At 45.2% G+C, this 23598-nt stretch overlaps 1 protein-coding gene across 16 annotated transcripts in view; it reads left to right on the plus strand.

Moving 5' to 3' along the window:
• SLC4A11 (solute carrier family 4 member 11) overlaps window positions 1-23598 on the plus strand; it is a 195605-nt gene that overhangs the window by 149198 nt on the left and 22809 nt on the right. For all 16 annotated transcript variants that reach the window (XM_073002135.2, XM_073002130.2, XM_073002132.2 and 13 more), the window contains exons 7-12: window positions 8326-8449; window positions 10449-10655; window positions 13591-13675; window positions 19680-19805; window positions 21887-22000; window positions 23038-23170. In XM_073002135.2, the coding sequence (XP_072858236.2) occupies window positions 8326-8449; window positions 10449-10655; window positions 13591-13675; window positions 19680-19805; window positions 21887-22000; window positions 23038-23170 (789 nt within the window). The remainder of the gene's footprint in view (window positions 1-8325; window positions 8450-10448; window positions 10656-13590; window positions 13676-19679; window positions 19806-21886; window positions 22001-23037; window positions 23171-23598) is intronic.

The raw sequence follows: 23598 nt of genomic DNA on the forward strand, positions 1-23598 counted from the left end.
TGTGCCAAGAGGCTAAATTTCTCTTTTGAAGCCGCTGGCTTTTTAAAAACCCTGATAAAGTTCCAATAGAATGAAGGATGCAGGAGAAGAACAATCTCTTGAATGGCTGGATGAAATCAGATTCCATGTTCTTTGCTCCAGAGGAAGAATGGCTATCAGGGTCTGGCGGGTATACAGTGGTGAATAAGAAATGACTGTTGGAAATGCAACAAAATGTTGCCGTGTGCAGTGTTTTTGTTGATGAAACTTTATTCCATGCTTCGTCCGATCTAATCTGCTCCAACTCTTCTGTCTACATGGCCACTGGGCGTGTTCTGTCTACAGTGGGCTGTTTTGAGCACATACACACAGGTTCATAGTTCTCCAATGCCATCTCGTACAATTGATGTGTCCATGGATGATGATGATGATGATGATTGTCACCACGACCATCATCATCTTAGAGCTGCAGATTTGGAAGGGACCCTATGGATCATCAAGTCCACCTCTGTCAAGGAGACACAGTTGGGGGAATCGAATTCACAACCTCTGGCTTCACAGCCAGAGACCCTAAACTACTGTGCCATCCCCTCTCTGTGTGTGTGTGTGTGTGACAACCCTTAGTGCCTTAATTTATTTGTTCAGGTCAGAAAAGCTTCTGGCAACGTCCAGACAAGGGATGTGGCGTGACCCCCTTTAAAGTTCTTCAAGGCATCAAACTTGGTTACTTTTTGTGGCAATGAGATTTGCAAATCAGTTTTACACCAATGCACAGTGCTTTATTACTAGAACTATTGTACATTCCACAGGTTAAAAAAAAATCATCCTGAGAAAGAGGAATCCTTCTCATTGATTTGCTGTTCCTATAAGAAAATAACATATTTTTTAGTCCAGCATGCCTGTGACGGACAGAGAAAAGGATCACTGGCGAAGGACTGACTTGAGTTGTTGTGCATCAGTCGGATGAGCTTTGAGCCACTGGGATACAGTGGGTTCTTGGGGGCCTCTGTCTGCATTTAAGATGATGACAGTTGAGCGGGTAGCATCAAGAGTTTTGTGCCTTGTTCTATTGGAAAATGTTCAATGACGTTTTGGCAGGACAATCAGTTACGTCAATAGGCCATTGTTTGTGGCTGTACTGCTTGTCCCACCTGGGCAATTTCACGGACTCTGATCATTCGTTAACATTTTTGGCTCAAGTAGCAGGGAGTGCTTTCTCTTCGGCTGTTATTTTCCTGTTGCCTTCTCCCTTTGGCCACCTGCATCCCTTCCTCCAACCCACTGATCTCCCCGGTCAGCTCTCGTAAGTCACTTCCTGGCTGACTCATTCCACAAATCGATTCGTGAATGGGCCAAAACATCTAGAACTTTTTTGTTTTTTTTTCACCGAGGCAGGTGAAATTTTTGTAGCTAGTAATCAGCCAAATTTCAGACAGCTAGCATCAGGGGTATGCGTATAAGACCCATTTAAAATTTCGTTTTGCACCCTTGATCCGAATCCGTTTTGAATGTACCAGTTCGTAAATTCTCTTTACTTCATTCTACTTTGATCACAATCAAAATGGGACCAGTTAGGCTCAGAATTCAAGACTTGTCAGGATCTGGTCCGCAGCCATACTTTTCACAATATGTAGTAATGGCCCAGTTCATACTTCATGACAAACTGGTTTCTTCCTCGGCCTTGCTATGAGAGAAATGAGCACAGGCATGAGATCCTACTGGATCTGAGCAGAGGTCAGAAAAAGTTATCTGGGAGAGTCTGGGAATTGCAGCCCAGTTTTTTTGGATTTCTTGAGTCTGTCACTGAATATCTTCAGTCCATGGTTTGACTAGCCACTTCTGCTGTAAGATGGGTTAGTCGTTAAGTCATTAAGTCATGTCTGACTCTTCGTGATCCCATGGACCAGAGCATGCCAGGCCCTCCCGTCTTCCACTGCCTCCCGGAGTTGGGTCAGATTCATGTCTGTAGATGACGCTGTCCAACCATCTTGTCCTCTGTCATCCCCTTCTCCTCTTGCCTTCACACTTTCCCAGCATCTGGGTCTTTTCCAGGGAGTCTTCTCTTCTCATGAGATGGCCAAAGTACTGGAGCCTCAGCTTCAGGATCTGTCCTTCCAGAGAGCGCTCAGGGATGATTTCCTTCAGAATGGATAGGTTTGTTCTCCTTGCAGTCCAGGGGACTCTCAAGAGTCTCCTCCAGCACCTAACAATTCAAAAGCATCAATTCTTCGGCGGTCAGCCTTCTTTATGATGGCTGGATGGGTAAACACATCCAATCTTGTTCAGTTTCAGAAGCTAAGCAAAGTCAGGCCCAGTTAATGCTTGGACAGGAGGCCATGAGAGTATAGGAGGGATCTCCCATGTAGGGCAAATAAATAGCCCTGTCTGAAGCCCAAGAGAAACACTGGTGATACCAGACTGGATGAACCCATGAAATGCAGATATCCACATTCTTAACTCTTCTAACTTATATTGTAGGATATTCATGGGAATAACAATGAGCTTCCTACATAAGCTACCTGGACCTCCAAAGAGGAATGGTGGAATACAAGTGTGAGGCATCAGCCATGCTGAGGATGATGGAGTAGACCTTTGCACTAATACATTTTAGCATTTCCTCATTAGGCATGTACACCTCTATGAACCTCCCTGAATTAGCTCAAAGCCTGTATTTTCTGGCATTCTTTTTTTTCCTTTTAAGCCAAAGTAAGAATCATTATTGTTCCTAGCGTAAACATGGAGAAATGTCTATCCGCCCACCCGACGTATAATCAAGATGCAGTTAAAAACACAATCCCAGTATACTCTGCCTTTCTTCTTCGTGGTGAAATCTTTCCTGGATATATGGGTTTGAGTCATGTGATGAGTGTACAGAACGGTGACGTGACGCTTTCCCCAGCTGTCCCATACCTGGTGTCCTCCAGATGTGGGGGCTTGAGGTGGACATCACATCTGGAGAGCCTGAGATTGGGGGAATCAGGTTTCAATGCTCAGGTTTCTCTTAAGGTCCTCTCCTCCTCCTTTCCGGTTTCCTCCTTTTGCTACCAGGGAACCCTAATCTCTCTGTCTCAAAGGATGCCTACATGTCTTAGATCCCTTCTATTTCCCCCATATGTTTTCCTCTTTCAACTCCCAGGAATTTTTAATCATGGCACCTAAAGCCTTAAAAATGAACATGCCGACTCGCGAAATAAACAAAATACCGCACAGCAAATATTACCTTAACAGCACCCTGCTCGGCTCTCACACCTAGCTCTGCTCGTTGAATATGCATGAGCATTAAAATGATCTGCAAAGCTAGACAGTTTGACAGATAACCTTAATTCAGTCGTCTGTTCATCTGTTGCATTTCACTGCGACAAACACAAATAGGCACAAGAGGGTGAAAGTGCAGTCAGAATTAAACATGGGGATGATATTGGGATGTTGAGTTTAACATCTGGAGCCAATTATGTAAATAAAATGTTCTGTTTATGTATCTATTGGCAGAATTTAATTGTAGATTTTGCCCCCCGCCCTATTATTAATGCATTAAAGTCTTCAAGCTAGAGCCTTCAGTGTTATCCCTAATAGCTGCTCCCCTTCCTGTCTGTTTGTTGGCACAGATACTCCCAATTTCTGATTTTTTAGGGAGATGGGTTGTATTTTTATAATTGTGAATCATAGGATAATGAAGTCGGAAGGGGCCTCTAAGGCCATTGAGTCCAACCCCCTGCTCAGTGCAGGAATACAACAAAGGATATCTGCCAGGTGGCTGTCTAAGTTTCCCTTGAATGTCTCCAGCGTTGGGAGTGCTCACTATCTTCTGAGGTCATTGGTTCCACAGTCGTACTGCTCTAACAGTTAAGAAGTTTTTCCTGATATTCAGCCTAAATCTGACCTCCTGTAGCTTGAGCCCATTATGACGTGTCCTGAACTCTGGGATGATCGAGAACAGATCCTGCCCTTCCTCTGTAGGACTACCTTTCAAAAAGTGCTACCCTATCTCTCCTCAATCTTCTTTTCTCCAGGCTAAACAGGCCCAATTCTTTCAGCCTTTCCTCATAAGGCTTGGTTTCCAGCCCCCTCCATCATCCTTGTTGCCCTCCTCTGAACTTGTTCCAGTTAAGCATCCTTTTCGAAGCGCGGTGTCCAGAACTGGGCATAGTGCTCAAGATAAAGCCTAACCAGTACCAAATAGAGGAGAACTAATACCTCGCGGGATTTGGAGACTATATTTCTTTTAATTGTGGCCCTGTTGGAATGTAATCAGCTGATTCTGAAATGGTGAAGAAAGGTGGCTTTTCCATTGCATTGACAGAAAAACTAAAGCATTATATCTGATGTTGAGAAGGAAAATAATGGGAAGGAAGTGGCCCTTATGCTCAGAGCTGGGAAATACTGTACTGTATTTTTTAGTAGAATTCTCAGAATCCCCCAGCCAATATGGCCAGAACCCATGGGGATTCTGGGAGATCTAGGCCGAAAAAGGAATGCTTCCACAATCTGTGTGACTTAACTCACGTTTTTAAGGCAAGAACTAGGAGCTTCAATTAGTACCTTTAATGGACAGGCAGTCCAGATCAAATAAGACTGGTTATGTATTCGCGAACAATGTATCACAACAATACTCCCACAACAAAAAACACACTGATCACCATAAACACCCATCTCCTGAAAAGGACAAAAAGCTGATCCCACAGCTATAAATACTGCACTCTCAGACAAACTGCACCAGAGCACAGAGTGCTACTCCTGTCCTCTGAAGATGCCAGTCCCAGAGACTGGCGAAATGTTAGGAAGAACAACCTTCAGAACATGGCCAAAGAGCCCGGAAAATCCACGACATCCACAAGTCTGGTTATGTTCCCCCAGTCCAGATCAAAAGGCCAGAATTATATTCTTCATCTATCGTGTCCCAGAAAGTATTTTAGAGGTTGCATTTTGGATCAACTGGACATTTCTGGATGCTTTCCCCCAAAATTTAGAGTGCTTTGAATAAATCTCAGAACCATAAATAAACCCCTTCATTCCAGAAACTGGCTTTTTGAAGTACAGTTATGGGACAATGATGAGTATCTTCCATTTTTCTGGTTGAGAGGGAGATAATAATACAGTAGTAATCTTCCTGACCAACAATGGGTTACTATTACTATTATGTGCCTTTATCATTGTCTTGTGACTTGTTGATAATTAAAATAGGCCGAGTTTGGAATTTCCGTCACAAAGTGGATCAGTTGGAAATTTCAGAAAGCTGAAAAGAGAGGGAAAAAAAATCTTTTGCATGTTGTCGAAATTTAAACTGGTCTTAGCAATATGATGGAAATGTGATCAGATTTGTTTTGTATGTACCCTTGGCTGTTTTAGTTTGCATAAATAAAGGAAATTCACTATCAGAGCGTCAATCAAAAAGGCCATTCACCATTCAAAGCTTTCATGTGGATTTGCTTACACTCTAGTTAATGGTACCCGTGGAAGGAAGGAATTTCAGCTTTGTGGGAAGAAGAACCTCATGTCTCAAGAAAAAATTAGATTGGGTCGCAAGTTGAGGTCAAAATTAGGAGGGGATAGGATATGTGCCCCCCCTCCCATTTTTTCCGGATCTTCCAGTAGCCTCTGGTTTTGCCCAAGATGAATGCTGGAGCCAAATGTCATCAAGATCCTTCAAAGTTCGCTGCTTCTGAGTCTGAATAACAGAGTTACTTCTGACTTTTAAAATCGGTGTTTATTATTTGGCAAATGCTTCGTTTGTGAAAAGCAGTAAAAAACCTTTTTTTGGATGTGTTTTCCCAAGATTAAGAAAAGAAGTGACTGGGAAATAGGCATGAGGCAGGCTGGGTGAAAAGGAATCCACAGTATTCTTTTAAAAAACCTTCTTCGTTTAATCATTCTCCCGTTAAGCCATTCATGTAATGGAGAGGATTTACATATATTTTCCCCAAAGTGCTAGATAGGTTTGGGCAGTTTGCACTTAATCTGTCCTTCTTCGCCTCTCAATGTAGGCTTAAACTGCTAAAATCATTAACCAAAGCCTTAGGGGAGGAAGGCTTGCTGCTGTACAGATTTGAGAAATCACGAGAATGCATGATGCTTGTAGCCAGACCTCAGTGTGCTGTCTGGTGGCCTCTTGACATCCTTGTCTCAGCCAGCCATTACCCCCAAGCTAGTCAATAAAAGTTCCTTTTTAAGGCTTGCCGCTTCCAGAAGTGTTCCAAGCAGTAACTTTTCCAAGCAGACCAATATAGCTCTTTTCTTAGCTCAGTTTTCTGTGTTACCTCTGCAAATACTGCAGCCAGTATTCTGTACTCTGTGGCATCTCAGCATGATCAGACTACACTGATCTCTTTATTTATTTTTCTTTATCAGTTGAGGCTTTATTAAAGTTTGGTTTTGGTAGTTCTGCCAAGTGTCTGGGATAACTTTGTCATTCCTCCCTCCGCCCCATGGCCAGTTTCATTGAATTCAAGCCTGCTATCTAGACATCTGGCACTCACTGCTGCATGAGATTATTCCTGAGTTAGGAGATGGGAAAACACTTAAGAGGTGAAAGAAAATCTTAATTTGAATTTTTAGCATATTTTTCTGTGTACACAAAATTAAGAAATCTAAGCAGGGCTTAGCAAGTGGAGGGGGAAAGGGATCAAAGGGCTGCAGGATCACTTTGATCGCTGCTTTGAGAGGGAAAGGGATCAAAGCAATCCCACAGCTGCATGATCACTTTGATCCCTTTCCCCCTTGTGCAACCCATGGGGCTTAGCAAGTGGAGGGGAAAGCAGGGATCAAAGTGTGGCAGGATCGCTTTGATCCCTGCTTTCCCCCTCCACTTGTTTTTGTTCTCTCCTCAGCTTAATTCCGTGCATAAGATGAACCTCAATTTTTAGTCTAATGATTTTAGACAAAAGTATCATCTTATACATGGAAAATACAGTAATTGCCTTTCTTGTTTTATAGTCCTAAGCACGCTAAACCATCACGTTTTCACGGAAATCTCTAGAAATATTTCGAAAGAACGATGGAATTCTTCTGGTTCAGCTCTCCAAGGCTTACAGAAATTCCTGTATCTAATATGTCAAAGGCTTAGCAAATCTCACATCTGTCCGTGACATGCCCAGCCACTGTTTTTCTGGGGTTAAAAGAGGAAGTAGTAACCCAAAGGGTAAATAGTTCTTTTTTTACTATCTTGGGTGTCTTACTTCCTGCCCAATTTTGGATGAATTTCGTATATCAAAATTTCATAGTTCAGCAAATTTCTGGTCTTAAATAATTCTGTGACTGAAATCCTGTTGCTTACCAGAGTAAGTTGCACTAAAATAGGCCCATAGAATCTGTGGGGATTGGTCGAGTCAGCCCTTTCATAAGTTTGACTTATTTAATTAATTAATTAATTAATTAATATGCCGCCCACACTACCCAGAGGTCTCTGGGCGGCTTACAATAATTAAAATTCAACACAGTAAAAGATAAAATAATTAAAATACAATTAAAATTGCCATCAGACCCACAGCTAATATTATTTCAATTAAAAGCCTTCTGGAACAGGAAGGTTTTGACATGGCGCCGAAATGTCATCAGCGTCGGCGCCAGACGAATCTCAGTCGGGAGGGCATTCCATAGTCTGGGGGCAGCTGCCGAAAAGGCCCTTTGTCTACAAACCGTCCCTCTTACCTCCTTAAGGGATGGCTCTTTCAAAAGGGCCCCCTGGCTAGATCTTAACTGCCGGGTAGGTTCATATGGAAGGAGTTACACCTAGAGTAGCTCCATTTCACTCAAAGAAATTTAAGGACTTGACTTACCAAACCCCCAGTGAACAACAGGATTTGAGCCATCGTACAACTATTACTAACCCTTCCACGTTTATCCTCCTGAAAAGAGCCTGGTATTCCATTGTGTTACTTGTTTTGGGGTGAACAGATTTCCTTTAAAAAAAAAAATCTTCAAATGGCTCGTGGAATGGTCTAAATTTTTATACTCCTGAAAAATTCCATTCAAACACAGCAATCTTAAAGTAGCATTAACTACCTAGATTGGTCTGTGCGAACGTTATAGGTGAAAACAAAAAAAATGAAAATAGAACAAATTAAAAAGACAAAAACGTGATGGAACCTGAAAGATTAACTATTATATTTTCACGTGGGCTTCCGTAGACAAGGCCACTTCCTCATAAACTTACTAGAAGACGTTACTCGCTCCATGAGCAAGACAGTGTAATTCCCACTTATTCTTTACTTTGAAACTTTCTCAAGTCTTCCTTATAGAACGGAGACAGGTAAATTGCCACAGGTGACTCGGTTATCCTTCCAAGCTGCGGTTGCTGCAACATTTGCATGGCTTCTTCCTTTGAAAATAATCTTTTTTTTCTTCCCCCAGTTGCACTATAAAGTCCCTTCAGCGCCGTCACGTGTGCATCAGCCGGCTGGAAAGGCCCCAGAACTGGGGGGAGAACTCTTGCGAAGTCAGATTCGTCATTCTGGTGCTTGCTCCTCCAAAAATGGTAGGCTTCTCTCCAATTTCAGCTTGACACATTTTTCTCCCTCTCCTTTGGAAAGGGGTGGCAAGTTACTTCTGAGTCCTCTTGCACCTGGAAATCCCTGGACAGTGCTCTATACATTAGAATCAGCATGCAATTATTATTTGCGGGCTCAGGTTTCAGTTGAACATCAGGAAAAACTTCCCAACTGTTAGAGCAGTTTGACAATAGAACCCATGATTTCAGGAGGTAGTGAGCGCTCCAACGCTGGAGGCATTTCAAGAGAAAATTGGGTCACCCTCTGTCCGATCTGCTTTGATTTGGATCCCTGCCTTGAGCAAGGGGTTGGACTAGATGGCCTTAGAGGACCCTTCCCATGCCATGATTCTATATTTTGCAGCTAACCTTCTTAGCACAGAGTAGAGCTACGTTTTTAAAACCACAAAACATAGTGAAACATTGGTAGCAATAATGTCAGCAAAGAATACTTTAAAACCCAGCGTTTACTTGAAAGCATGCAATAATGGGGATGAGTCTGTGAGCAAGTTTTGACAGTTCTGGCCATCAATACCTGTGCGAATCATTTGGCAGATTACAGAGGGTGAGGTAGTTGAATACTGGATGATTGTTTACTACATACAAATAGGTTTTTTGTCTTAAGAAACACTCAAAAATGTCATATGTATCAGCCTGCTCTATACCAGCAATCTGAAATGGAACAGCCACAGTTTCCGTCTACAGGGAATGACCAACGTGGCTAGGTAGCTTGGAAAGGTGTTAAATAAATTCATGGAAGACTGTAAACACAATGAGGAGCCTCCAATTAAAAGGCTGTAGAAAACTGAATTAAAAGGCATAAGGGCTACATTGGCTCGGGCTTGTCGTGAGAATGGCTGATGATCAGATTGCAAAACATCTCCTGGATGGAGAATTAGTGCAGGGAAATCGCCCCAGAGGGAGACCACAACTGTGATACAAGGACATCTGCAAGCGGGATCTGAAGGCTTTAGAAATGGACCTCAACAGATGGGAAACCTTAACCTCTGACCGTTCAGCCAGGAGGCAGGCGGTGCATCGTGGCCTCTCCCAATTGGAAGAGACCCTTGTCCAGCAGGCCGAGGCCAAGAGGCAGTCCCGAAAGCAGCCAAATCTGGGAACCAGACAGGGGACAGACTGTCTTTGTCTTCAGTGTGGAAGGGACTGTCACTCTCGAATTGGCCTTCTCAACCACACTAGACGCTGTTCCAAGTCCTGCTTTCCAAGCACGTGACCCTCATCTCTCAAGACTGAAGGATGCCTCATCTATCTAAAGGGCTAGTGATAGTTAATTCTGATTACTTTTAATTCATGCCTTTTTTCTGGGCTCATCTGGTGTCCATTGTTACATGTTGTCAAATCACTTCCAGCTCACGGCAACCTAAACCATGAGATAAATAATGAGTGGTTTTACTGGTTCCCATGACCGAACAAAGTTTTGAACCCAGGTCTTCTGAGTCCTGGCCTGTCACCTACACTGTGCTGGCTCTCCTCTAGTGTACACTGCAATTTGAAATAAACTGATAGAGTTGGTATCTGAGCAGGTCTACTCCACTGTTTCACACAGCTTGCCCGCCTTCTGTGTTACGCCTCAAACTCCCCCTTTTGCCGACTGTGGATTTTGAGCAGCAATTGTGTGACTCCCTTCTTGCTGAAGTTGTGAAATTCTGGTTGGCAATGAGACCAATTTTCTCAGTATTTGATAGGTGATAACTCCTGAGGACAGCATATTTGTGGTTTATGTTTAAATATCATATTCAATATTAGCTGTGACCTGCTTCTTCAGTCTCATGCCTTCAAGATATTTGGGACTACAAGCCCCATTACACCCACCCAGGTGTTAAAGGATGATGGAAACTGTTATCCAACATGTCTAGAGGCAAGAATCCTGGGGGAGGGAGGAAGAGTGAGCCAGGAAATCCTATAAAACTCAGGCTGTTGTGCCGGTATTTGAGAATAACCAGTAAATATCTTTTGTTTACCCCAGAAAAGTACTAAAACTGCCACAGAGGTGGGCCGGACGTTTGCCACTATGTTCTCGGATATCACCTTTCGACAGAAGCTTTTGGAAACAAAAACAGAAGAAGAATTCAAGGAAGCGTTGGTCCACCAGCGTCACCTACTAACGGTGGTTAACCAGAGGCCCTCAGCGGTGACGGATGGCCACAAGACACACGGCCACAAACCTCTGAAGGTGCGTTTGCTGAAAATACTGTTCCTCTGCGCGCCACGAGTTTGAAATCTGCCTCATGGGAAGGGACAGCTTTTTCCATGAGAAAGAGCGCCGTGGCCACTGGATGCTCGACCAAAAACTTTGGTCATGAGCCGATCCAGCCACTGAGTTGTGCGCAATTCTTTAAGAGTTGCTACCTGGTTGTGCCCTTCCAGTTGGCAAAGCTGTAGGGACAGAGTAGACCTCAGGGCGTTCCCTCTCGGTCCCAGAACGACATGGGGCTTCTGGCCAAGAGGACGACCCAAAGCAGAATGTCTGGAGCAGTTTTGCTCAGAAAAAAAAACATGACTAAGTTAGGGACCTGACAGGAGGGTATAAAACTATGGACGGTGCAGAGAAGCCCAAGAGCAAAGAGGAGAAATGTCTTCTTTTTCTTCAAGCCCGTGCTTGAAGTTTTCCAGTGAAGCTGAATACTCGGGAGATTCAGGAAGGCCAAGACAAAGCACTTCTTGGCACAAGGGCGCATTTAAACTGTGGAACTTCCTGCCACAAGATGTAACCATCAACAACTACAACGTGGGCAGCTTTGAAGTGTGGGGGTGATGGTTTGGGAAGATTCATAGAACTATCAGGAGCTAGACGTTACAAGGGAGGTAGTCCTATAGGTTACCGCCAGACCAAGAAGCCGTGTGTCTCTCAGAAGGAAATCCTATTAGTGGGTTTCCCAAAGAAGTCTGATTAACCCCTGTGGGAAGAGAAATGCTGGACTAGAGATGTCTTTGTTGGACTAGAAGGCTGGGCTCTTCATTTATATTCATACGTGTGCATGAGATGTCGCTCGGTGGTAGAGTCCATCTTTCACATTCAAGGAGGACCTGGATCAACTCCTAGCTTCACGGAGTGGGATGGGGAAAGACCCTGCCTGGAGGGTTGGTGGCACTCAAGTGTCTACAGCTCTTGGCTAGAGGGGTCTGACTCTGAGCCAGATTATAGGTTGCAGATGCTGTGGTGCCTCGACTTACGACCATAATCTGTTCCAGAGCATGGATGTTACTCAAAATGGTCGTAAGTCGAAGCACAAGCACACAGCAAGCCTGGTCGGAAGGCGCTGGGGCTTTAAAAAACAACAACACAAAAATAAACAGTAAGGCAAGCTCCATCACTGGGGCTTCAAAAAAAACATAACCAAAAATAAATTGCAAAGCAAGCCCCGAAGGTGCTGGGACTGCAAAAAAATAATAAAATAAAATAAAACCAAACCAAAAATAAACAAAGGAGCAAGAAAAAAAACACAGCACAGAAACATACTCCCCCAGCCCAAAACCACACTGCAAAACCCACCCAGAACAGGTTTTAAAAAGCAGCACCTTACCTTACCAGGCAGTCCGAAGCCTCCTCCGATCAGACTCACGCTAACCACTGGGGCAAACGAGCTACAGAGATGCAGCATCTTCGCCACCAAAGGTTAGCAGTTTGAATTCCCTGCCTTTTTCCGCCTGCCTTTTTCTGTTCATAACTGGAAGCTCTGGCTGCAAGTTGAAGCAAAATTTTGCGGCCGGAGCTGGCTGTAAGTCGAAATGGTTGTATGTCAGGACGGTCGTAAGTTGAGGCACCCCTATACTCTGAAACATGATCGAGGCTTTGCCTTTCGAAATTTGGAAAAGGCCTTCCTGTGTTCTGTTCAAATCTTAAAACCCACCCTCCTCCCCAACTAGCTGTGGTAGACAGCTGTAACAGAGCAGAAACTAAGCCCCAAAGGGGGGAAAGGAGTACTGAGATTAGAAACCCCCGTCGTTCTACTAAGTCATCCTACAAGCAAAGAGAAGTGCTGATGATGAGGCCATGACAGGCTGGAAGGAACAGGTCAGTGGCCAGAGAGTGAAGGACAGGCAGAGGCAGGAGAAGCCCCACAGCAAATGCCATGATGGTCAAACTTCAGCTCACACAGAGTGCAAGTGGGGGCTTTTGAGAGTGATGATGTTGACAGATGCCCTTCATCTACCCTTTTGTTCCAGCTTCAGAGTTGGGGACTCTGAGAGTTCCAGATTGTTACGATCTTTAAAAATGCTTTTACACGCTCTGTTCAATATGTACAGTCTGTGTGTAAAAACACAGAGAGCTAGCTTAAACTGCCTGCAATCCCAGGATCATGAAATAAATAGATAGATAAATTCGGTAAAGGAGGTTTCTGTTCCTGGAAGATTCCAGGGGCCGTGGTTTTATTGCGAGGGGGGAGAGTTTCACAGCTTTTCCAGCCTCGTCCAACCCAAATGCAGACATCTGAATCTTTAAAAAAAAAAAATCAGATCTCAGTCTGCCAAAATCATGGTTTGGTCAGTTTGGTTGGTGGCTGAGTCCAAGGGTCAAACGGTTGTTTCTCTAGTGGGTTGGTGGATGAAAGCGAAAAGAAAAAAAAGCAGAACAACTTCTGTTTAATTGGTCTATTTGCACAGGCACATTTAATAGAAGAGGGCTGTGTTGAGTCCAGAAAGGGAGCAAACCCAGCATTCCCTTGCACAAAAAGATCTCCTTATTCTGAATGAATAATCATTTCTCTATTCCAGCCTTTCACTCCTGGCAGTGCAAAGATTGGTACTCATTTGCCTGCCCCCGTCTTGTCACATCATCAAAGTCTAGACACTGAGAAGTGACAAACGGCACATGCAGGATTGTAATGAGCCCATTAGCCATCATGGTCGTTCAGTGGGCTTTTGGAGACAAAAAGTAGATGGAGGCTTGGGGCCGAATGCAGTGTTACTTTTTCATCTCTCCGGATGTGTTGTCTACCTTGGAAAATTATCCACTGCCATTGAGGTTCTTCCACGCCTGTCGCTGGCCGGTTTAATGACTTCTCAATAGGCTTTTAACAGAAAGGGCTTGGCCAGACCGTCTCCCTTTCTTTCAACAACAGGAGAAGTGTTTTTGAACTGAAATAACATTTCCTTCCTTTCTTTAGCTCCACGAATTCTTCAGCGTTGGCAAAGGGATTTTTGATGACATTGCACGAAGATTCCCAGTGTACGCGCTAGACTTCACTGACGGTAGGTGCGCCGTTGTTGACAGGAGTGCTGACCTGACGGGGAGTCCTTGCAGGGCCGCGTCCTGTTTGTGGAACGCTTTTGCGGGATGGCTGCAGTGGGGGTGTCGTTGGAAAGGAAGTCAAGCGCTGAGCGGCGGGTTTAGACACGATTTCCAAGGTGGTCGGCCAAGGTGGCTGCAGTCAGTAAACTGACCCTATCCAACATGAAGAGGCATGGATTTTTATTCCAGGCACGTGCACAGCAAATAGAAGAATAATTTTATCAATGCATTGGGAAAAAAAATTTTCTCCCTCCTTCAAGGAGGCAGCTGCACCAATCCATGGCAAGAAAAATAATGCAGTCCATTAAAGCTTTATGCCAAATAAAACTTAGCTGCCTTCAAGGATTCTTTGTGGGTTTCGGAGAAAGTTCTTGCAAAACCAGGTGTACGCCTTGGCTCTGCCTGTACGTTAAAACTGATCTCCAGATTTGTGGAAGAGTGAAATGATGACTATTTCTTCACACATGACCAACACTGAATGTGGGGAAGGACATTAACTACAAGACCCAGAAGCACCCTCACTGACATGACTTATGGCCATAATCGGAGCTGCCCTTTTAAAAAGCACTTTTCCAAACATTGCACCGTTAAAGGTTTTGCTTTATTAATGATTGCTGGTGCTTAGTGTCTTGCAATGTTCATGAAGTCCCTAAGTTTGTAATTTCAAACACTGCAAAAGTCTGTCAGCTAGCTGTATTATCTGCAGATACAAACCAGATGTGTGTTCTAATAAAGTTCAGTACAGCAGAAACCCTCAGTGGATTGGTTCCAAGCCGTGCCACCGCCACAGATGCTGAAAACCACGGATAGTAGTGAATGATATACATAGCATGGCGAAAGAAAAAAAATCTAGAGAGATGTATCTCTACACATACAGTGGTGCCTCGCTTAACGGCGATAATCTGTTCCAGGAAAATCGCCGTTAAGCGAAAACATCGTAAAGCGAAAATAAAAAGCCCATTGAAACGCGTTGAAAACCTTTCAATGCATTCCAACGAGCTTAAAACTCACCGTCCAGCGAAGATCCTCCATACGGTGGACATTTTCGCTGCCTGTATAGTGAGGAATCCATCCCTAAACACAGCAGGGAGCCATTTTATTTACCCGGCGGCTATTTTAAAAACCACCGATCAGCTGTTTAAAAAAGCATTGTTTTGCGAAGAATCAGTTCCCGAAGCAGAGAACCGATCATCGCAAAGCGAAATTCCCCCATTTAGACCATCGTTTTGTGATCGCAAATAGATCATCGTAAAGCGGATTCGTTATAATGTGGGGCAATCGTAAAGCAAGGCACCACTATTACTAGAACTTATCACTAGAGGGAGCCAAAGTCCATGTAATGTATTCTTCAACACTAAGAATACACAACGTGGTCTCTGGCTCTCTCTAGTGGACAGTTCTGGTAAAGACATGGTGGAAATATTTATTTCTAGGATTTTCGTTTTAATATTTTCAGACCATGGATAAATGTAACCGTGGATACTGATCCCGTGGATAAGGGGGCCTTACTGTATTCCAAAGTTATAACCCTCCCAAGGGAGAAGGCCATAATCTTTTCTGCAACTAGACTCGGAAAGGGTTCCAGCCAATGCTTCTCAGTTTTGCCCCTTGGATGGTTTGGGTTTTGAGCAGAACCTGTACTTTAGATCTCACGCCACCAGGTGGAGCGGAAAGAGGTGCTTTTGACATTTCCCATAAGAACGGTGCTCTCTGATCATCCTTATCTGAGATCAGTCTATCAAGCTGGGAAGGTACCACGTGTTAAAACAGGACTGTTCCAGATTCCCCTTTTGAAAATTCGAAATTCGTTGGGTGCAGTTGGTCAGAGCCGTGCAAATTCTTAGCTCTCCTGTTCAAAGCCTCTTGGGGAGTGCAATGCATTCATTAGCTCCACGCGGGGAATGGGGGAGAGCGCATTTTCCAGTGAACTTATAAGTTGTGAGGAAATCTTATTATCTCAGCTTTCCCCTGCAGTGTTCCGCTGTTTTCATGCCTCGTTTTTCATGGTGCGCCTCTTCCCCTACCGTACCAGAACTCACGAGGCACCGTTCCGTGAAATGCCAAATGCGTAATGTGACTTTCGCCACATATTTATTTGCCTCAGCAAGGCTGCCTCGCCAATCCCACCATGGAGGGGGTGATGAAAGGGGGGGTGTCCCTTTGTCTCTGGAAGGCAGTGGCTTTGGGGAAGACTGATCTACACCTTGTCTTTCTCGCTGGTCGTCTCTGGGGCTAGCAATTCTGCAGTGATTTATTTTGTTTCTTTCTTCTTATCCCCTTTTGCTTTTTAATGAGCCGCAACGAGAGCCGAGAACTCCCGTCTCTTGCTGCGCTCGCCTGCATCTTAAAACCCATCTCTTGGGGCTCGTGTTTCAGAGCAGAATAACCAAGGGCCAATTAGGCTCAAAGTGTGTCAACAGCAAATTATTTTCCCAAGTGTGGTCGGGCGGCCTAGTAGTTAGATCACCAACCTCGGGGCGCTTGATGCGGGCCCCTTTCCACCAAAAGCTAGGCTCAGACGTGTGGCTTGCTTGTCGTGTTTTCTTCACAGGAGTGGCTTGCCGCTTCAAAAGTGTTAGGATTTTTTGTGGCGTTATTACTGGCAAGTGCTCTAGATGAGCAGGCCAAGATTCATGCCGTTGGCGCCCGACTACAGCAGCTCACCACACTCAAATGCACTGTGTTGGTCCACCATTTCACTAAGCTGAAGGAATCCACCAACATCAGACAGGATCATGGGTATAACAGACGCTTTGGGACAAATAATCTATAGCTAAGTTGTTCTTCGATGCCATCAAATCACTTTCAACTTATAGCAGCCCTAATAGGACTTTAATGGTATGTAGGATATTCCACGAGCGGTTTTAGAAGGGTCACACCCAGTCAGTTCCCGTGGCTGAGTGGGAATTTGAACCCAGATCTCTTAAATTCTAATCCAGCCTTCTCATCTGCTACACCCTACTGGCTGTCAGTTGAGTTTTGAAAGGCTCTTGATCCCCCAAATGGGGGTCCGGCCCCTCCACTCACACGTTGTAGCCACCCCAGCATCTCGTTCTCCCTGCCAATCGTGGAAGTAGCTCGGCTGTCTCCCTGTTCGGCTGACCACTCCAGGCAGGGGGCCGGGAGGACGAGTCTCCCTGCGCGGCTGCTGAGTGGCCGGCCGAGCAAGCAGACGGCGGAGCCACTCACCCGATTGGCGGGAAGACTGGGACGCTGGAGGTGGAGCAATGTGTGAGCGAACGGGCCGGTTCCAGGGCGCCGGACAGATATTAGGTGCAGCTGGGACGTGGATATTTGTATGCATTTACGAATGCAAATATCCCATCACTAGTCCTTAGGAAAGAGTTGTGACTCCAGAACTATCCAGGTGCCACTACTCAGTGCAGGGTCTGTTAAAGGTTCCTGCTTGTTTTGATTCTTCCTACCTCTGCAATGTGAAAAGGTGGTACAGGCATAACTGGACAATACACCTATCCTGAGCTCTGAAAAGTTACTTTTTAAAACTTCTGCTCCATCTCCCCGGGATGAGTGATGCCTGCTATGGCTTCCTCGTTGAATGCGACACCGAATTATTCGTTTTCACGAATTGTGAATTTATCCTTTTTAGGGTAGCTCTGTGGCTGTTTTTTATATTCTTATTCTTATTCTTTAATAATAATAATAATAATAATAATAATAATAATAATAATAATAATAATAATAATAATAATAATAATAATAATAATAATAATAATAGTATTATTCGTATTATTCGTATTATTAGTATTAATATTAATATTAATAGATTATTGATTATTGATTATTATTAATTAATTTATATGTCAGCATCTGGTTTAGACATCTGGCTGCCAAGTCCGAGACTGGGAGTTCAATGTCCCACTTTGCCTTCGTGTCAGGGGCTGCTGCGCTTGATGACCCATTGGGTCCCTTCCTGCTCTGCAGTGCATAGATGGTTATTGTAGTCAACGTAACATAACGAGCTGCTGCTCTTAGGTGGGATTTTTTTAGGTTCTGCCCCAAGCATACAGTTAAAATATCCTGCCGGTACCCTGGGCTGAAAGCTGTTCCTAAGGGTCTGCAGAGCTGTTGCTGGTAAGATCAGACAATCCTGCGGTAAACAGGCAAACTTGGTTGGACGGATCCTGGTCATGATGGTTGTATATGGCCTCTGCAGTCCAAGACCTGTTGCTGGCGAACAACAGCAGGAAATAACTCTTTGTGTTTTCTTTGTGTCTTGTTGTGCAGTGGTCCCCAACCTTGGGCTTCCAGATGTTCTTGGACTTCAACTCCCAGAAATCCTGGCCAGCAGAGGTGATGGCAAAGGCTTCTGGGAGTTGTAGTCCAAGAACATCTGGATGCCCAAGGTTGAGGACCACCGTTGTTGTGGACACCTCACAGGCATCTGGTTAGCTGAGGTGAGAAACAGGATGCTGGATTACATAAGCTTTTGGTTTGATCCAGCAGGAAGTTTTCTGATTTTCGTCATATAACTAACTGCTTCGTAAATTCAGAATACTTATTTGGAAAACATCAGATGGCATAATCTCTCTCCCTAGATATTGTTCTTTTTTCAGTTTCTTGGAGAGGAAGAAAGTCCGGGGCCCACTTTGTCCAGCTTTCTAAATAATGAGCTGAGTTGTGTACTAAATCACTTTTTTTATTCCAGCGTGCACTGCCAATTTTAGAATATTTCAGGTTCTCTCTGTGCGTGTGTCTGTTTTTTTAATAGAGTCTTCTGCCTGCAAGACATAGTAGCTAAGAGGAGTAACAGCTGTGAAACTGGTGGAATTCCCTCCTCCAAAGCGTTCTGTTTATTTTCTCAAATTCGGCTTCCTGGCCTGGGGAGTCTTTTCTTCAACTGAACAAGAAATGTTATCTTCAGGAAGGGCGGGAAGGGGGAAGGCGCAAAGCCTTACTCAGCTGTTTCACCGATCGTCTTTGGCCAAAGAAGTAGAAATCCTTCATTCTGGTCTTCTTCCCTTGTGTTTACATTTAGAAAAAAAAAAGGAGGCAGACGCTGTATCAGCTGTGTTGAGTTTATTTCTCTTTCCTGCCTCCTGCCAATTTCGGCCCGGTTGCAAAGCATGTGCAAGCCCAAAAGTACACAAGCCAAAAAGTTGTGTCTCCTTTCAATCATTGGTTTGTTGTTATCGTTTTGCCGGTGCTGCAGAGAGGGGATAGGCAGCAAAAAGCACAGGGTATGGTCACATCTTCAAGCCGAGCAAGTTCTGTTTGGCGTAATGGATTGCAGCTGATGAAAATTTATGCTCAGGAAAACCTGGTCATCTTTAAAACACATCGGGAGTGAGACTGGGCCGAGAAAGGAGACTCCCGGGAGGTGAACATTTGCACACTATTTGATTAAAAAACTCCCTTCTCTTTTCCTAGCACTGTAGCAATAATTTGCTCAGGCCTAGGACTTGCCCCAGAGAAATCTTAGGGTAAGATAGGAAGGGATAGCTGTGTGCATTCCTCCCCCCCCAAAAAAAACCCAACCACACCCTAAATATAGGAGGAACAAAGACAGAAATTCTTTTCTCAGGGCTCGGTGTTGTTCTGGAAAGTCACTTTCCAGGCAGTGAGACAAATTTTAATTTTAAAAGGGATTATTGTCGTACTTAAGACACACTCAGAAATCCTTCTTTTTTATTTTGTTCTGTCTCTTTTTAAAATACTCTTTTTCTTTTAATTTATGAACGTCAGATCTCCCGTGGGCGGCGGGGGTTTCTCACGGTGTAGAGATTGCCATGTGGCCTTGGAGTGGGCTGGTTTTCTACTAAAAGGCTTAGCATCACCTGGGTTTTCTTTGAGAAGGAAGGCATAGCATTCTTCCTCAGGACGGGCTCTGTATGTGGATGTCTTTGTGTGTTTTTCAGAGTTGTGTCCTTTTAAAAAAAATTCTAGCCACAAGAGAGGACGGTGTTTTCATCCGTACAGCCCTTTCATGCTGCTTTTCTGTTTTAGGCGTAATTGGCAACAACAAAGCCATCGGCAAATACATCACCACCATGATTTTCCTCTACTTTGCCTGCCTTCTGCCCTCCATCGCTTTTGGTTCCCTAAATGACGAAAACACAGATGGAGTCATTGGTGAGTCTCCCCTCATTCTCCCCACCCCATAACACTTATTTCCTTGTTGATAACATTTGTGTTAAATCTGCTGCACATGAGGAACAGAAGAAGGAGAACATGGTTGGCGGTAGAGATGGGCACGAACCGGTTCGTCCAAGTTCGTCAAGTTGGCAGTACAGGTGCTGCTGCTCCCCTCCTTCGCCTCCTCTGGGCTCAATCAGCCCCTCTCCAGGCCCAGCTTGCTAGCTTCCTGCCCCTCCTCAACGGATCTCCCGATCCCAGCAAGAGCTCAGGCTTCTCTGGCCCCGCCTTCTTGGCTGATCTCCCAATCAGAGGAAAGGGCGGGGCACAGAAGGCTGTGCTCTTGCCTGTGACTGGGAGATGAGCTGAGGAGGTGGGAAAAGCAAGGGAGCCGGGCCTGAAGAGTGGCTGATGGGGGTGTAATCTATTTTTAGTTGAGTAGTCAATGGTTTAATTTAATAAATGAAGGAAGTTGAAAGATGATGATGAGGAGGATCAGGAGACTGGAAACCAAACCCTATGAAGAAAGACTGAAAGAACTGGGCATGTTTAGCCTGGAGAAAAGAAGACTTAAGGAGAGATAGGAGAGCACTTTTCAAAGACTTGAAAGGCTGTCAGACAGAGGAGGGGCAGGATCCGTTCTCGGTCATCCCAGAGTGCAAGACGCATAACAGTGGGCTCAAGCTACAGGAAGTCAGATTTCAACCGTTAGAACAGTTCGACAATGGAATCAGTTATTTCAGGAGCTGGTGGGCCCTCCAATGCTGGAGGCGTTCAAGAGAAAACTTAGACAACCACCTGCTTTGATTTGGATCCTTGCGTTGAGCAGAGAGTTGGACCCGATGGCTATAGAGGCCCCTTCCAATGCCATGATTCTATGACTATTTTACAGAGAACTTTCCCAACACAGAGTAGACCTGCGTTTTTAAAAGCCACAAAACATAGGGAAGGAGGTTGGACTCGATGGCCTTATCAAACCCTCCCATCTTATACATGGAATTAAGCTGAGGAGAGAACAAAAACAAGTGGAAGGGAAAGCAGGGATCAAAGCGATCCTGCAGTGTTTTGATCCCTTTCCCCCTACACTTGCTAGGCCCCAGTTAGATTTCTTAATTTTGGATTAGAAAAGTGGGGGGGAGCGTCTTGTACGTGGGGGGCATTTTATACACAGGAAAAATACGGTAATAATAATCTTGTGCTATCAATTCAGTTTTGACCCACATGGTCCTCCATAGAAAACTATCAGGATGGAAAGAAAGGACCCAGACCAGCTCTTGAGTGTGTGGATGTTTTTCCCACATGGCTGAATGTGCACTTTTCTTGGGGGCCTCTTCTGCAGACAGAGAGGGTGTGGAAGAGACCCCGAGTTTCCTCCGAGCTGAGCTTGGGAAAATCAGAAACTGGAGGGTCCCCAGATTTCCTCCTGGCCACGTTAGCTGGGGGGCTTCTAGGAGCTGTGACCCAGAAGAACAAGCACCATTTTCCCCCTAAGCTCTGGTTCTGCGGCATGAAGAAATTCTAAAAGTTAGCCGCACCATGAAAATCTCACCTCCTCTGCATTAAAAGACATCCAGATCAGCACGGATCAGGTGTATAGTGCTTACAGATGTTATGCACTGCGCTAATAAGGGAGGGAAGACGGGGGCAGGAGAGTCTTGGCCTCATCCCCTGTGTATCAAGTTCAGTCCCTTCTCTCTTCGATTTTTGGAAATCACATTGCACACATGCTTTGCCACAGTCATGTGAGCTAGAAACTTGCTTTAATAAAAGAAACAAAAGAAAGCTGGCTATCTAAAAAAAAATGGAATTCAGTGTTGTATGTGGCTTGATCATGGCTTTTAAAGGCTGATTTCTGATTGGAGATGGAAGGCAGGGTTTTTTTTGTAATGTTTCCTCTCTGGCTCTAAAAAAGGATGGGTGCTAGAGTCTTAAATCAGAGAGAACCCTCTGTGCTCTCACAGAATCCTTTTGCTTAGAATCAGGGGGGAGAGAGAGTGGATTATGTCCTTAGCACATTTCATGCAAGTTGGCTTTGGATATTGAAGCCGCCTCTTTCCTGCCTCCCGTTTTATTTCCAGATGTACAGAAAACGATCGTGGGCCAGTGCATCGGAGGGCTGCTTTACGCTCTCTTCTCTGGCCAGCCGCTCGTTGTGCTCTTAACGACGGCTCCTTTGGCGCTGTACATCAACGGTGAGTCCAGCACCGCAGCCTTGCTTGCGCATGTTATGTGTTAAAAATGTCCGTATTTAGAATTTTTTTTAGGCCTGCAGTTGCCCATGCGGTCTGTGGAATTCTGGGAGTCGTAGTCCAGAAACACAAGCATTCCTTGTACGTCTGTATGCACACGTAACGGCTTTTGTGTGAGGGGGAGCCAATTTCAAGCGGCTGCCTGGCTGTAAGGTGGTGGCGCCCAACCTTGGGTCACCCAGGTGTTCGTGGACTACAACTCCCAGAACTCCCAGCCCACACAGCGGGTGGTGAAGGCTTCTGCAGTCCAAAAACACGTGGACAACCCAACGTTTGGAACCGCGGCAGCAAGGGTTGCTGGGTATCCGTGGGGCCGGTCCGCCCAGCCTCTCTGGGGCTCTGTGTGAGGTTAAATATGTGGGGAAGGGGGGATCTCATGAATAGAGAAGGATACGGACTGCTGGTTTGTGGGTTTGTGCTGGTTCATCTTTGGAGGGAAACTTGAGAAGTAAATGAAGGATTTTTCCGGATACAGCCCATGCTCCTTACGCTTGTAGGAGTCGGTTCGGAAAGGGAAGTGGTGGCTGTTTCGTTCATTTCCCATTTCCTACTTGAAAGGTTGGCTGATAGCTTTAGTAACGAGAGTAGGGCACACTTTTGCGTGTGTGTGGGGTAAATGTTTGCTATGTGAACAACAGGAATACCACCTGAGACCGTGGGAATTGCAATAAAATGTTGCAAAGAGTCTAGTCCTCCGTGTGCCAGCCGCCACTGCTCTTTTCCAGAAATGTTGCATGCCAGGGCCACCCCATTTACCAAACCTCTCCTTGCCAGCTAGCATTCCATGTCCCTACATTGTGTCCCCCCACTCCTTGTGGGATGGTTGCTCCTAAATATTTTGATGTGTTCAGCAAACTTTGGAGGAGGAAGTTGAGACCCATCCCATGAGTGGCTGGTGTCCTCTTTGGCCATGTGAGGACCAAGACTAGCGAGAGAGGGGCTTGATATCCTGCCGACTCACGCTCCTTTCTTGTTTTCAGTCATCAAAGGAATCTGTGACGATTACAAGTTGCAGTTCAGTGCTTTCTATGCCTGGGTCGGCCTCTGGAACAGCTTCTTCCTCATGCTGTATGCCCTTTTTAATTTCAGTCTTGTAATGAAGCTCTTCAAAAGGTAAGTGCTTCTTATTTATTTCTCACATCGTTCAGCAGGAGGGGTATTAATGTCATGGCAATATGAATACGCCTCGGTGCCTGTTCAGGGTGAGCACTGGCTCGCCTAGTGGGGCTGTGGGCACGGTTATGTCAGGGCAGCGGTCCCCAACCTTTTTAACCCCACAGACTGGATGGGGAAGGCGGGGCACCCCTCGTGTGCAGGCGTGAAGGAGCGGGGGAGGGTGCTTGCATGGGCTCATGCTCTCATGCGCATGTGCAAAGAAGCAGGGGGGTGCTCGCGCAGAGGCATGAACGGGTGGGGGAGCGCTCGCACATGTACATGCGCAAACAGGCTGTGCAGGGGGGAGTGCGGGTGGAGGTTGGGGGGGAAGTCTGTCTCCGTGGCCCATTCCAGCTAAGGCTATGGACCGGCAACGGGCCGCAGAC

The sequence above is a fragment of the Pogona vitticeps genome, chromosome 5, assembly GCF_051106095.1.
Source record: "Pogona vitticeps strain Pit_001003342236 chromosome 5, PviZW2.1, whole genome shotgun sequence".
Taxonomy (NCBI): domain Eukaryota; kingdom Metazoa; phylum Chordata; class Lepidosauria; order Squamata; family Agamidae; genus Pogona; species Pogona vitticeps.